The sequence below is a fragment of the Vipera ursinii genome (genome assembly GCF_947247035.1).
Source record: "Vipera ursinii genome assembly, chromosome: 11".
Lineage (NCBI taxonomy): Eukaryota > Metazoa > Chordata > Lepidosauria > Squamata > Viperidae > Vipera > Vipera ursinii.
In genome coordinates, this window is record NC_139524.1 from 19,078,998 (window position 1) to 19,092,239 (window position 13,242).

The 13,242-nt window shown below is 43.8% G+C and overlaps 1 protein-coding gene across 1 annotated transcript in view; it reads left to right on the forward strand.

The window, feature by feature from the left end:
* The window catches only part of CHRFAM7A (CHRNA7 (exons 5-10) and FAM7A (exons A-E) fusion), a gene marked incomplete at its 5' end in the record, with an annotated part of 39,405 nt that extends 29,059 nt beyond the window's left edge, over positions 1-10,346 (forward strand). The window contains 6 exons of the mRNA XM_083371655.1: positions 2,054-2,133; positions 2,736-2,903; positions 4,426-4,620; positions 6,674-6,760; positions 7,489-7,598; positions 9,807-10,346. Of these exons, the coding sequence (XP_083227781.1) occupies positions 2,054-2,133; positions 2,736-2,903; positions 4,426-4,620; positions 6,674-6,760; positions 7,489-7,598; positions 9,807-10,322 (1,156 nt within the window). The 3' untranslated portion in view covers positions 10,323-10,346. The remainder of the gene's footprint in view (positions 1-2,053; positions 2,134-2,735; positions 2,904-4,425; positions 4,621-6,673; positions 6,761-7,488; positions 7,599-9,806) is intronic.
* Between the last annotated feature and the right edge of the window lie 2,896 nt (positions 10,347-13,242).

Sequence of the window (13,242 nt, forward strand, 5' to 3'; positions counted from 1 at the left end):
AGGGTCTCTTCCTTGAGCAGGGGGTTGGGCCTTCCAACTCTGTTATTCTGTTATTCTCCAATGCTTGGCTCCTTAGCAACTGTTCTCCAAGAACAGTTCCTCTTTGCGAGCCTGGAATTTCTATTTCACACCATCAGAAGTGTGGGGAGAAGTCTCCTTCTGTTGAAGAATAAGATGATGCTCCCTTTATACCAGCTGATATGCATTTGTGGGAGACCTGCAAAAGAGCATTGTTGGATTCTGGCTAAACATACGCTCAGGCAACTAATGTTTGGCAGGCTTCATTTTTCAACCCATTCAGCTGTCAGTTTGTCAAGTCTCTTAAGTGTGGCGTTGTAGGAAAGCCGAGACGTTGCGTCTTCTAACCCAGATTGTGATGGATCTCCTTTCAGAAAGCAGTGACGAGGTTCCTAATTCGCTTGGAGACGGGGTGATAAAACCAAATTTCCATCCTCCATGTGCTCGCACCTCCTTACTATGACGGCCTTGCGCAGCACACGGAAGAGACTTCAAGAGACCACTGACTGAGGAGGCCATCAACATCAACCCCATGCTGTGCCTCAGCCACAGACAGGTGTCTAGTCTACCTGAACTCATCTTGTGAACGGGAGAAGGTATAGGAAAGCTTTCGCTCTGTCCTCCATTGCCAGAGAAGAGCAAAGAAGCAGGTAGCCAGCATATTCTCACAGAGGCTACAAGTAATTGTAAATGGAGATTTTACAGAGAACTTTAACATTAAAAAAAGGCACAAGACAAGGGGGTCCATTATCTCCACTATTATTTATTTTAACTCTGGAAGTGCTGAATAGGAATGTCAGACAGGACCCAGAAATTAAAGGAATGGAGATAAGAGACGAAAAATACAATTTACAAGCTTTTGCGGATGATTTGGTATTTAGATTAGAAGAGAGAAGCCCTAAATTATTGACAACAATAGAAGAATTGGGAGAAGTAGCAGGATTGAAAATAAATAGAGAAAAGACTAAAGTGATCGTCAGAAACCTTACAGATGAACCAAAAAAAAGAGAGGAAGTTCATAAAATTACAGCTTTCTCGCTGACAGCTTCTTTTCATACCCCAATCAAAAGAGGAAAACAGTCTTTGGCAGTCACCTGGATCCAGCTACGCATACAGGCAATCCTTGACTTTCAACTTACTGACCGTTCAAAGTTGCCACAGCACTGCAAAAAAGCAACTTATGACCGTTTTCCACACTTGCAACCTTTGCGGCATTCCCCAAGGTCGCGGGATCAAAATTCAGGACTCCTATTAATGACCGTCGCACAGTGATGATCCCGTTTTGCAACCGCCCGACAAGCAAAGGCAATGGGGAAGGCAGATTCGTTGAGCAACTGTGTTGCTCGCTTAACAACCGCAATGATTTTTAACTGTGGCAAGAAAGGTCGTAAAACCCGCTTAACAACCGTCTTGCTTAGCAACAAAAATTTTGGGCTGAGTTGTGATCGTAAGTCACACGCTGTTCCAGACATTCAGGAGGAAAGGACCTCTCCAACGAAACTTGTAGAAAATTGGTATCCAGTTTGGAGGGAAACGGACTAAGTTTGGAATATCAAAGCCAAGATATGGGTATGTGTAGTTTAACGAAGAGAAGGACGAGGGGAGACATGATAGTGGTCTTCCAGTATCTCAGGGGCTGCCCCAAAGAAGAGGGAGTCAAGCTATTCTCCAAAGCACCTGAAAGCAGGACAAGAAGCAACGGATGGAAACTAGTCAAGGAGAGAAGCAACCTAGAACTAAGGAGAAACTTCCTGACAGTGAGAACAATTAACCAGTGGAACAACCTGCCTCCAGAAGTGGTGAATGCTCCAACACTGGAAGTTTTTAAGAAGAGACTGGACAGCCATTTGCCTGAAATGGTATAGGGTTTCCTGCCTGAGCAGGGGGTTGGACTAGATGACCTCCAAGGTCCCTTCCAACTTATTATTATTATTATTAAGATACTTGATATTTTGAACAAACGTGATCCTTTTGTTTGCTTGTCGAGTTTAATTCTAACAAAACCATTTCTCTTTTCTTCGTTAATTTTCCCCAGTGCCGATGAACGTTTTGATGCTACTTTCCAAACAAATGTTTTGGTCAACTCTTCAGGATACTGTCAGTATCTTCCTCCAGGTATGAATGATTGGAATGCTGGGAAAATTAACACCAGACTCAAGAGTCCTGGCATGCTTCCAACAATGAGATATGATTTTTGGAAGAGTTAGATAAGCTCTTTTTAAAAAATAAATAAATCAGCCATCCCTGCTGTTGTTTCGATATGATAATGGGGATAGAGAGAAACGTGCTTCCAGGTCAGAGGTCCTTCAAAGGTACAGAGATGCAGAGATAGCCATGGCAGGATTAACCTTTAGAAATATTTATAGAAAAGTAACAGAAAGTCATTCTCTTAGATAAAAAAACACAAGGAGGAATCTAGCTGGAAATATGCAAAGGAGCCAACAAACCAAAAATCACAGAAATAAAATGAAAAATAAAATAATAGTTACAGAAAGTGGTGGTGGTGGGGTGGGAAGCAATGGGTGCAGAAAGGAATCGCTGTGATACTAGTCATGTTAATGGTTTGTTTTATTTTGCAGGGAACACACAATAACAATATTTTTTAAACAAATCAGTTGTAACTTTGGAAGGGCGGACGTTTTGCCTTCCGTATTTTTCTTTTTAAAAAAGTGAATGGCTGACATATTCTTTTCTTCTTTCTTTCCACTTCAACCTAGGGATTTTCAAGAGTTCTTGCTCCATCGATGTCCGATGGTTTCCTTTTGATGTCCAGAACTGTAAATTGAAGTTTGGTTCCTGGACTTATGGAGGCTGGTCTCTTGATCTCCAGATGCAACAAGCAGAAATCTCTGGATACATTTCAAATGGCGAGTGGGATTTAGTTGGTAAGCTAATTTACAAACGGGACTTCTTTTACCCCCAGTTTAATAGTGGGTGGATCACAGCGGTGTAAAACCAACAGCAGGCAAAAAAGTGAAGCAAAGAACAATGAAAAAGAAAGACAGAAGGAAAGAAAGAAAGAAAGAAAGAAAGGAAGGAAGGAAGAAAGAAAGAAAGAAAGAAAGAAAGAAAGAAAGAAAGAAAGAAAGGAAGGAAGGAAGGAAGGAGGGAAGGAAGGAGGAAAGGGAAAGAAAAAGAAGGAAGGAATGGGAAAAAGGAAAGAAAAGAAAGGGAAGGAAGGAAGGAAGGAAGGAAGGAAGGAAGGAAGGAAGGAAGGAAGGAAGGAGCATTCACATAGACCCCAGTTAACTCTTCGTGATCATGATCTGTGGACTCCCTGCCACCAGGACATTTGGGGCCTGAAGATGACACTAGAGAAAAACTATTGAGTGTGCTTGCTAAAAAAAACAGTGTCTCACCAAGCCCTGAAGAAGCTTCTCTTCAAGACTCTTCAGGGATCTAGAGCTCCACGGTGTACCCAGAGCAGGCCAAGGGAGCGATCCACCCTGGGTGCGCTCAATAAGGGGGTGCATGAGGTGAGGAGGCTATCCAGAAGGTCTCTAGCGGGTGTGTGGATTGGGCTCACTCATGGGGATGCATGGATCAGCTTCTTGGTGGACAGCAACACCGCAGTGGTGATGAATCAAAATGGCCGGTGGTGGTGTGGTCATGTCAGCCAAGATCCTGCAGCTGCTGTTCATCCACCTCAGGTGTCAAGGATGTTTTGAAAGGTCCTTGAAAAAAACCCCGACTAAACGTTGAAAATGGACAGGGCTGGAACAAAATCTAAAAATCTCAGTAGTGTTATCCCACCTGGGGGAATTGTTATTGCAGCGAAAAAGTTCACAGATGCTGCTTTACTGTACCCTCTAATGAAAAGTTGTGTTTTTATTGCCCCATTATAAAAACACGACAGCTGGGGGGGCAGGGGGGCTGTTACCACAATTTGATGCTTCTTAATTGTCCATATTCCTGACCGTTCATTAAAAGCAGCCCGGGTTTTGTGCAGCTGCCAATCTGAACAGGAAGTATTTGCTAATTTCACTGGAGGCCTCTCCGATTCCTACATAAAGTTGTAAATTATTAAGTTGGAAGATTAAAAATGGGCCACTTTGTCCGTCTTTCTGATGAGAGCTAATAACAAAATACGAGACTGGGGAATAGCTTTACAATCTCTGTAGCCGATTCATGAAAGACAGCTTGAGTGATATGATTGTTTTTATGAGAGTCAGATATTTTGAAATGTTTTTATCTTCCCATTGCTCCACTCTTCTATATTTGCTGAATGTGCCTTGATTCAGTTTGACTGTTGGCAACTAAACAACCCTCCTCCTCCTCCTCCTCTTCCTCCTCCTCCTCCTCCTCCTCCTCCTTCTCCTCCTCCTCCTCTTCCTCCTCCTCCTCCTCCTCCTCCTCCTCGCCTGATCCAATGGCTGGTCCATCTGAATCTTTATTCTTTCCATGCAGGAGTTCCAGGCAAGAGGACGGAATCCTTCTATGACTGTTGCAAAGAGCCCTATCCAGATGTGACCTTTACAATCACAATGCGACGGAGAACACTGTATTATGGACTTAATCTTCTCATCCCATGTGTCCTGATCTCAGCACTTGCCCTTCTGGTTTTTCTGCTTCCAGCTGACTCTGGAGAGAAAATTTCACTTGGTAAAGAGATGGTTCTGGGTTTTTTGAAGCAAGTTTTTCTCTCTGAAAGTCACCTCCAGCTTTTAACATCAGTTAGAAAGAAACTTTCAGGACATCGTAGAAGAATTGGATCAGGAGTGGGGAATGAAGAACGTCAAACCAACAGCCGAGAAAACTGTAGCCCCTTTAACTTTTATAACCTTGGAGCTATAAAAAATTCAGTTGTTGTTTTTTAATGTTGGTCACCAGATCTGCTTCATTTGCTAACTGGCAAAGAAGAGGACTGAGTTTCTGCTTCTAGTTGTTAGACTTGCTACATTCAACTGTAGAAATCTAGATGAACATTTAGTTGCAGCAAATTATTTGCTGTAATCCAATGTTTGTCTTGATTTTTGGAGCCAGATATGGTAATCAAATCCTAGTCGTATCATTAGCCAAAGGAATTCAGCAGATTGAAACTGGAACAATAGAGCTAAATATTCTGATTCCCACGATGGGCAGACGTGGGCGAGAGGAAATAACTTTGCCAAAGATGCCACTGTGTTGACAGCAGAAGTGAGTTTCAGACTAGGCATTTCCCAATGTGTAGTTTCTTTGCAACCCCATGTATTACCTACTCTTGAGCAAGTTCCATTTTGCTCAGTGAGGATGTCTCCCAGGTAAATTCATACTGGACTACAATTGCCTTCTTGTTAGAGTTTTTCACCAATTAAGAGTGCAGACACATCGCTGGTTTTACATCCTTATCTCACAATGGACACAAAATCTTAATTTAATGCATGTTTGTAGCAATTGTTTGGGGGAAAAAGAGAGCATAAGGATGATTCATTTTGGCACTCCAGTTTGGCATGTGTCTCTGTCCAAAAGATGAGCAATGTGGAATCAAGAGCCAAAGGGTACCTTTTGTAAATCCTCATCATCATCATCATGAGCTTTTTCCAAGTCCACATTGCATAGCGTGTGGTGGCTTCTCCCTCCCTCTTTCTCCGCATTCCCTTGCTTTCCTCAACATGAACAAGATTCAAAGGATAGCTACTAAATATTTTATATTTTGTTGCTCAGCAGGCAGCAAAGCCAGCAGGATGGGAAAATGTAATAGTAATTTGCCTGCTAAATTTAAATAGGTTTGGTATTGCCAGGGGCCTACAAGGATCACCCTCTATGAGACGGGGTGGGTGGGTCTTGTTCCTCCTGAAAGCATTCTTGCAAGGGAATTAAGATTTCACCAGCCTTGTAGGTAGTTGTGTAGAGTAGACGAACAAGAAAAACTGAGTGTATAAAAAGTGGTAGAAAGAACACAACGGTGGGTCAAAGACAACTCCAGCTGGAATTATCTTCCCACAAAGTCTTTTATTATCAAGAGGTGTCACCTTCTAAAACCTAACATCCAGTACCATCAGCCTTTTCTCCTTCTCTTCTTTGACACATGGATGAAGAACCTCCAGTGTTCCAGGCTCCATCTGTATCTTCCCATTGTCTTCTCTTGTCCAAAGTTAACACTTCCAGTCTCAATGTCTATGGAGATTCTCAGTTATCCAGATGATAGTTGTCCCAAAGATGCTTTTCCACGAGACAATTGGACTTTCTTGTTTTTCTTTGAAAATGTTTCGCTTCTCACCCAAGAAGCTTCTTCAGAGCTGTAGAAGCTTCTTGGACGAGAAGCTAAACATCTTCAAAGAAAAACAAGAAAGCGCAGTTGACTCCTGAAAAAGCATCTTTGGGACTTCCAGTCTCATCATTTTTCTTGGCCATCCTTTTGGGTACTTGCCAATTGCACCAGGCATCTTTTAGATGTGTTTGAATGGCCAACAGGAACATCTGAAAGACATCAGGGGTGGGTGAGGTTGGGTTCCATCCTGTGGAGAGATTGAGATTTTTCATGATACAGTATATTTTAATGTTTCTCAACCTTGGCCACTTTCAGATGTGCGGACTTTAAATCTCAGAATTGAAAGTTGGAAGATGAAGCCTACACATCTGAAAGACACCGAGGCTGAGAACTTTGATATATTTAGTCACTTTTCTTCAACCTCTGTTCTGTGCCCTGGGTCCAACCCAATTATTTCTTTTCCAGGAATCACAGTTTTGTTATCCCTCACCGTTTTTATGCTCTTGGTGGCCGAAATCATGCCAGCAACATCGGACTCTGTGCCATTAATTGGTAAGTCCCTTTCAAAGAATTAAACTCTTTTCCATCATGCAACACAGCCTCAAAGAGAACCAATTTAGGAAGCTTGTGTCTTGTGTAGTTTAACTTTTAGATTAAATAATTCAGAAATCTGACTTTTGGAGTGGAAATAGGGAACCTTAATCTCTTTTTTTTCATTGGTCCAGAAGTCGTGGTGGGTGGGTGGGGGAGTAGAATGGAAGGCACAGAAACTCCTGGACTATCTGTAATTAGGAGAAGCTACACAGAATCACATTTAGTAATATTGAGAAAAAGGGAGAATATTCACAAAATTGAAGTGTCTTTAACAAAATATTCCTACTTCTTGGAAATGACATGGTTGGCACACACATGCACACACACACACACACACACACACATGATGAAACATGAATTTGGGCAAACTACATGAGACAGTGGAGGAAAGGAGGGCCTGGTGTGCTATGGTCCATGGGGTTGTGAAGAGTCAGCCACAACTTAGTGACAACAACAGCAAAAAGATGAAACTTATCTAATAGAGCTATCGGTTGATCTACCACAGGGGTCTTCAAACCTGGCTCTTTTATGACTTGTGGACTTCAACTCCCAGAATTCCTCAGCCAGGCACGCTGGCTGAGGCATTCTGGGAGTTGAAGTCCACAAGTCATGAAAGGGCCAAGTTTGAAGGCCCCTGATCTGCCATGTCAGCCTTTAAAAGATGTATTTCTTGTTTCCTTCCACAGCTCAGTATTTCGCCAGCACCATGATTATTGTTGGACTTTCAGTGGTGGTGACGGTCATTGTCCTACAATATCATCACCATGATCCCGAAGGTGGGAAAATGCCAAAGTGGGTAAGCCCCCCTTTCCCCCCCCCCTTTCCAAATCTTATTTTTCCTCCATTAAGAACACTCAACCAGCCATGGAGGCAGGTGAATATCCCTCCTTCCAGGAAATATGAGATTTTTCCAGGCAGAAGAGAAAGATCTATAGTAATTTCTGCTACCTGAAGATCAACAGACCGTTGGGCCCATCTCTGTTACACGCTGCCAAGAATCAGGAGCTGCCAGCGTGTATATTTTATTCATACAAATGCGTTGCTCCGCCTCTTCATCTGTGAAGATCATTCAAGCGGCCAACTCATCATCAATAAATAAAGAACACTGGAAATAAAGGAATATCTAGCAGGCAGAAAATTCTGTGGCTGCAGAAGCTAACGTTTTTTTAAACTTTCAGGAGGCACCTGAAGTGCCCTTGAGAAGGGGTCCAGTTCCTTTCCTTTCTGTACGGTTTTGCACAGTTTTTGCAACTACAGCATAAAGCGGTTCTTCCCCCCCCCCCAAACATCACCAGAAAGCTTGAGACTTCTCTTATTGTTACCAACCTCAAAGAACTCTACATTCAGGTTATCAAGATTTTTATTAACATAGCTTTGCAATAAAGTAGATTTAGTTTTGCTTGTCAAGAGTGTTGTCTGGGGTCATGCTCCACCGTGGAACATGTGGGTGAGTCTCAGTGCCCCATAGATATATGATTGAGATTTTATTGGGTCAGCATCTGAAGATGATGTGCCTCAACGTCGTGCTTTCCTCTTATCTGTATGCAGGTAGTCCACAACTCAGCCCAGAATTTATGTTGCTAAGTCAAGAATTTGTTTAGTGAGTTTCGCCCCATTTTATGACTTCTTTTGCCACATTTGTTAAGTGAATCACTGCAGTTGTTCCTTTAGAGACACGGTTGTCAAGTGAATCTGGCTTCCCCCCATTGACTTTGCTTGTCAGAAAGTCACAAAAGGGGATCACGTGACCCCAGGATACGATGGCTGTCATAAATATGAACCCGTCAAACATCAGAATGTAAATCACATGACCCTGGGGATGCTGCCACAGTCGTAAGTGTGAAAAATGGTCCTACAGTAAATCACTTTTTCCAGTGCCATTGTAACTTTGAACAGCCACTAAACCAACTGTTCTAAGTCCTCAACTTAAAACAGTTGGTTTAGTGACCGTTCAAAGCTACAACGGTATGTGGGAAAGACCCTGGGAGATGGGGCGAGGAGATACTACCCAGGAAACTTCTAGATAAGGGGAGACATAAACCTCAGCTGCATAACAGATTGAGAAAGAGACTAAGAAGGGATCCATCTCAGCTTATCAGCATCAACACCCAGCTTAAGGATCCAAATAAAAGTCCAGGTTCATTCTGTTTCCAAAAACTTACTGTTTATTGAGTACACAGCATGCTAATGCTGATGCAAAACTAACTCTGAAGTTCCCAGACACCATAGATTTAGCAATCATTTCTCTGGCCCAACCCCCACCCTCTCATGTAATCCATGTAAACAATTTCACTTTGTTATGGGAACCGTCTGCTTCTTCTCCACACCTGCTGCGGTGCCCTTGGAAAGGTTTCAGTCTCTCACGGCCTTCAGTGGAATCACAGAGGTTTCATTTCTCCATCTTAACCAGTTCTAAAGCAACACCTCCCCTCTCCCTTTATTCTAATGGCAAGTTGAAACGCAGAGGCACGTAGCTGCCAAAATTTCCCTCTTGACAATCAGGCTGCAAAGGAGAAGACATGAGATTTATACTTTTAGACCTGCAAGATTCTGTTATAATGTAGCCTTACAATGAAGTAGAATTAGCTCATCCAGTCGTGTTTTCTGTCTGGTCTAATTAGGAAGGCTGACAGAAAGACTCTGTCTATCACAGGGGTGTCAAACTCAATTTCATGGAGGGCCGCATCAGCATTGCGGTTGCCCTCAGGGGGCTGGGTGGGTGTGGCCTGGTTGGGCGTGGCCTACTGGGTGGGCGTGGCCAGCTCTACATCGTTCGCATCAAGGGTGCCTATGGGGGCCTGGGCGGGAGTGGGACAGATCTGGGGGTCTCTGGCAGAAGGAGGGTCTCTGGGCCAGGGCCAAGGCAGTGGGGGCCGTTCCCTCACTGTTTCCAGGATGGCTTCGGGGACCACATGAAACCACTTCCCGGGCCAGATCCGGCCCCCGGGCCTTGTGTTTGACATGTCTGGTCTATCAAAACCACCTGCTTCTCTGTGTTTTCCAGACCAGAATTATCCTTCTCAACTGGTGTGCCTGGTTCCTGAGGATGAAGAGGCCTGGAGAAGGCCGAGTGCGCCCGGCTTGCCAGCACAAACGCCACTGTAGCATTTCAAGTGTGGAGATCAATACGGTCAGCGGTCAGCAATCCAGCAATGGGAATATGTTATACATTGGCTTCAGGGGTCTGGAAGGTGTCCACTGCACCCCAACCACTGATTCTGGGGTGATCTGTGGAAGAATGGCTTGTTCTCCCACGGATGAGGAGAACCTCCTTCACAATGGCCACTCTTCTGAAACGGACTCGGATCTAGCAAAGATCCTTGAGGAGATCCGGTACATCGCCAACCGCTTCAGAGACCAGGATGAGGCTCAAGCAGTTTGCAACGAATGGAAGTTTGCTGCCTCCGTGGTGGACCGCCTCTGTTTGATGGCCTTCTCGGTTTTCACCATCATCTGCACCATCGGCATCCTGATGTCGGCGCCCAATTTTGTGGAGGCGGTTTCTAAAGATTTTGCTTGACTTGCGCTTGGGGACTGCCCCTAACCCCAAAGTGGGCCATTTCTCAAAAATCTGTTATGTAGCAATAATGTATTTCAGGGCACTTGATTCTATTGCATATGTGGATGCAAACTTTGCTTTTTTTCTTTCCTGGGGGAGGCAGGGGGGAGGGTGAAGGTTCAGGCTAAAAAAAGACAGTCTCGTTATTAGGAACCTCAGTGAGGTAACAAGAGCTCCTCCGTCAGTACCTGGACTCAAAGCTTTGGTGTCTGGAATAAACTCTTTAAATAAAGTCAACTTGCATCTCATTTGTATTATTGATTCAGCTTCCAAAATTTTTGTTTTCAAGGGATAATTTTATTCTTTGTTTGATTTGATTTGGTGCCATGCAACTCCAAACTTTTCTTTAAGCAATGATGTCATTCATACTGGAAACCTGTACAAAGAAAGAAAGAAAATCAGAGCTTCTCCTTCTCCTCCCCCTCCTTCTCCTTCTCCTCCCCCTCCCCTCCCCCTTCTCTTCTTCCTTTGTTTCCCCTCCCCCCCAATTGGCGGAAGTCAGTCTAACACTTTCCCACCTCCCTGAACTAAACACATGGTTCTTCTGCACCAATTGTCCTAATCTTCTCCAAGGTCATCTCCATAGGTCCATGGTAGGATCCCAAGTGTTGGCTTTAAACTTTGAAGACCTAAATGGCTTGACTCCCAGCTTCTCTTCCAAGCAGAACCTGCCCTCCCAGTTGGCATATCCCAGTTTGAGGCCTGGAAGCTGTCTATGAGGAGGGAGATCACAAGTGATTTCCTGGGGTGGCTTCCACTCAGTGAGACCCACCCCAGCATCCTTTCAAAAAATTGCTAAGAAGTTGTCTCACAAGGCTTTTGACCTCTCTCTTCGGTGCCATCCTCTCCTGAAGCTTGCCATTGCTTCTTTTAACTTTTCAACGTTGAAGTTGTACATGCATTTAAAACTTGCTTGTGCAGTGTTTTTACAATGGCAAGCAAGATTTACAGCTGTATGCAAATTAAACCAGTACCATTTGCATAGAGAAAGAAAGAAAGAAAGAAGCTCTCAATGGATGAGCCCTAATGAAAAGCTTCCTTTTCTGGTTGAGGATGCCTGGATGTCTTCTGGCCTGCCTCCCTGGGCTGGATGGAAGACCTTACTTTGATTTATTTGCAAAACTTTGGATTATTAATGCCACAGGCCCTCTGAATTTAACTTCAAAGAAAAAGCAGTGTCTGAGTGTGCTGCACACGATTTGACACCCCAGTGAGTCACACTGACAGGCAGAAATGAGCAATTAATTTTTTTTGGGGGGGAGGGGGCAGGGAAGAAGATGCTTTGATCCTTTCCCTGTTGAATGACTCCCATCTATCCATATCTAAAAAGTACCCCCTTCTTATATATTTTCTTTATATTGCATATTACTGAGTTATATCTTTGGGTGTGTGCATAACTAAATGTTTAATGGATTGGTACAAATGCAGAATTAACATTCTTTAAATGGATGGGTTAACCCAATCTTCATCTACTGGTATCAACTCTGATCTGGACCAAGGCAAAATGTCTACTTAATTCTCCCAATTTCTTGCCTTGTGACCTTGTGACCAGTCTGATGTTGGAGGTTTATTAGAGCGTTCCCTTTCATAGTTGAAATTCCTGGTATTGGCCAGTAAAACTGTTTTGAATCTGATTTTGGCTGTTGGCTTCTCTTAAGGCAGGAAGCAGAGATATATGGCTGGAACAAGGACATCCATAAAAAGGGAGAGAAAGAGAGAGAGAGAGAAAGAGAGGGGGGGGAGATGGTTATCGAATTGGGCAGAGACGGAATTGAAAACAACCCAGTAAGAGAGCAGTTAAAGCAAATTATCCATGTGTGTGCCATAAATTGGTCCATGGGGTTGAAGAACTGAGATGTTCCAAAGGAAACCAAGCATTCCTGAGGGAGGCATATTTCTTGTAGGCGTTTTCTTTAATGGATTGTCTCTTCTTTTTGTTAACAGCTGGTGGCCTTTGAATTCTGCATAGATGCTTTGAGGTCAATCTGGGAGGGGGCCTGTTCTCCCCAAATTTAATTTAATTTAATTTAATTTATTAATATTTCTATACCGCCCTTCTCCCGAAGGACTCAGGGCGGTGTACAGGGCAAGAATAAAACACAAAGCTACAAAAATTAAAAAGTAATTAAATACATGCCCAACAATAAATACATTAATAAAACCCCAATAAAATGATAGTAAAAACCCCACCAATCCCCCCTCAGGCCAGGCCGGCTTGTTCGAACAGGTATGTTTTCAGATCGCGGCGAAAGGAGCGAAGATCGGGCGCCGTCCGGAGCTCAACCGGTAACTGGTTCCATAGCTCCGGAGCGCCCACAGAGAAAGACCTCCCCCTGGGGGCCACCAATCTACATTCTCTGACCGGAGGCACCCTGAGGAGGCCCTCTCTGTGGGAACGCACAGGGCGGAGGGAAGTTGACGCCGGCAGCAGGTGTTCCCTGAGGTACTCAGGGCTTCGTAGTGTGCATTTCCAAAGAAATCGTATGGAACCAGCAAATCAGTGGAATTGGGTGGAAGAAAAAGAGGTGAAGAGTAGCCATTTCTTAAATTCTCCCTCCCTCCCTCCCTCCCTCCCTCCCTCCCTCCCTCCCTCCCTTTCCTTCCTCCCTCCCTCCTTCCTTCCTTCCTTCCTTCCTTCCTTCCTTCCTTCCTTCCTTCCTTCCTTCCTTCCTTCCTTCCTTCCTTTTCACTTTTAAAATGTCCTCCATATTTTGACTGTTTGCAGAACCCTAACCCTAACCCTAATACAAAGTAGAAAGAACAAAGAAAGAAAGAATGAAAGTGTTAAAAAAACAAATAGAAAGAAGCCTCCAATTTTCCTTGCAGCAAATATAAGTGCAATTGCGTATTTATCTCTATGGTTACAGAAGAAGCTATCCTT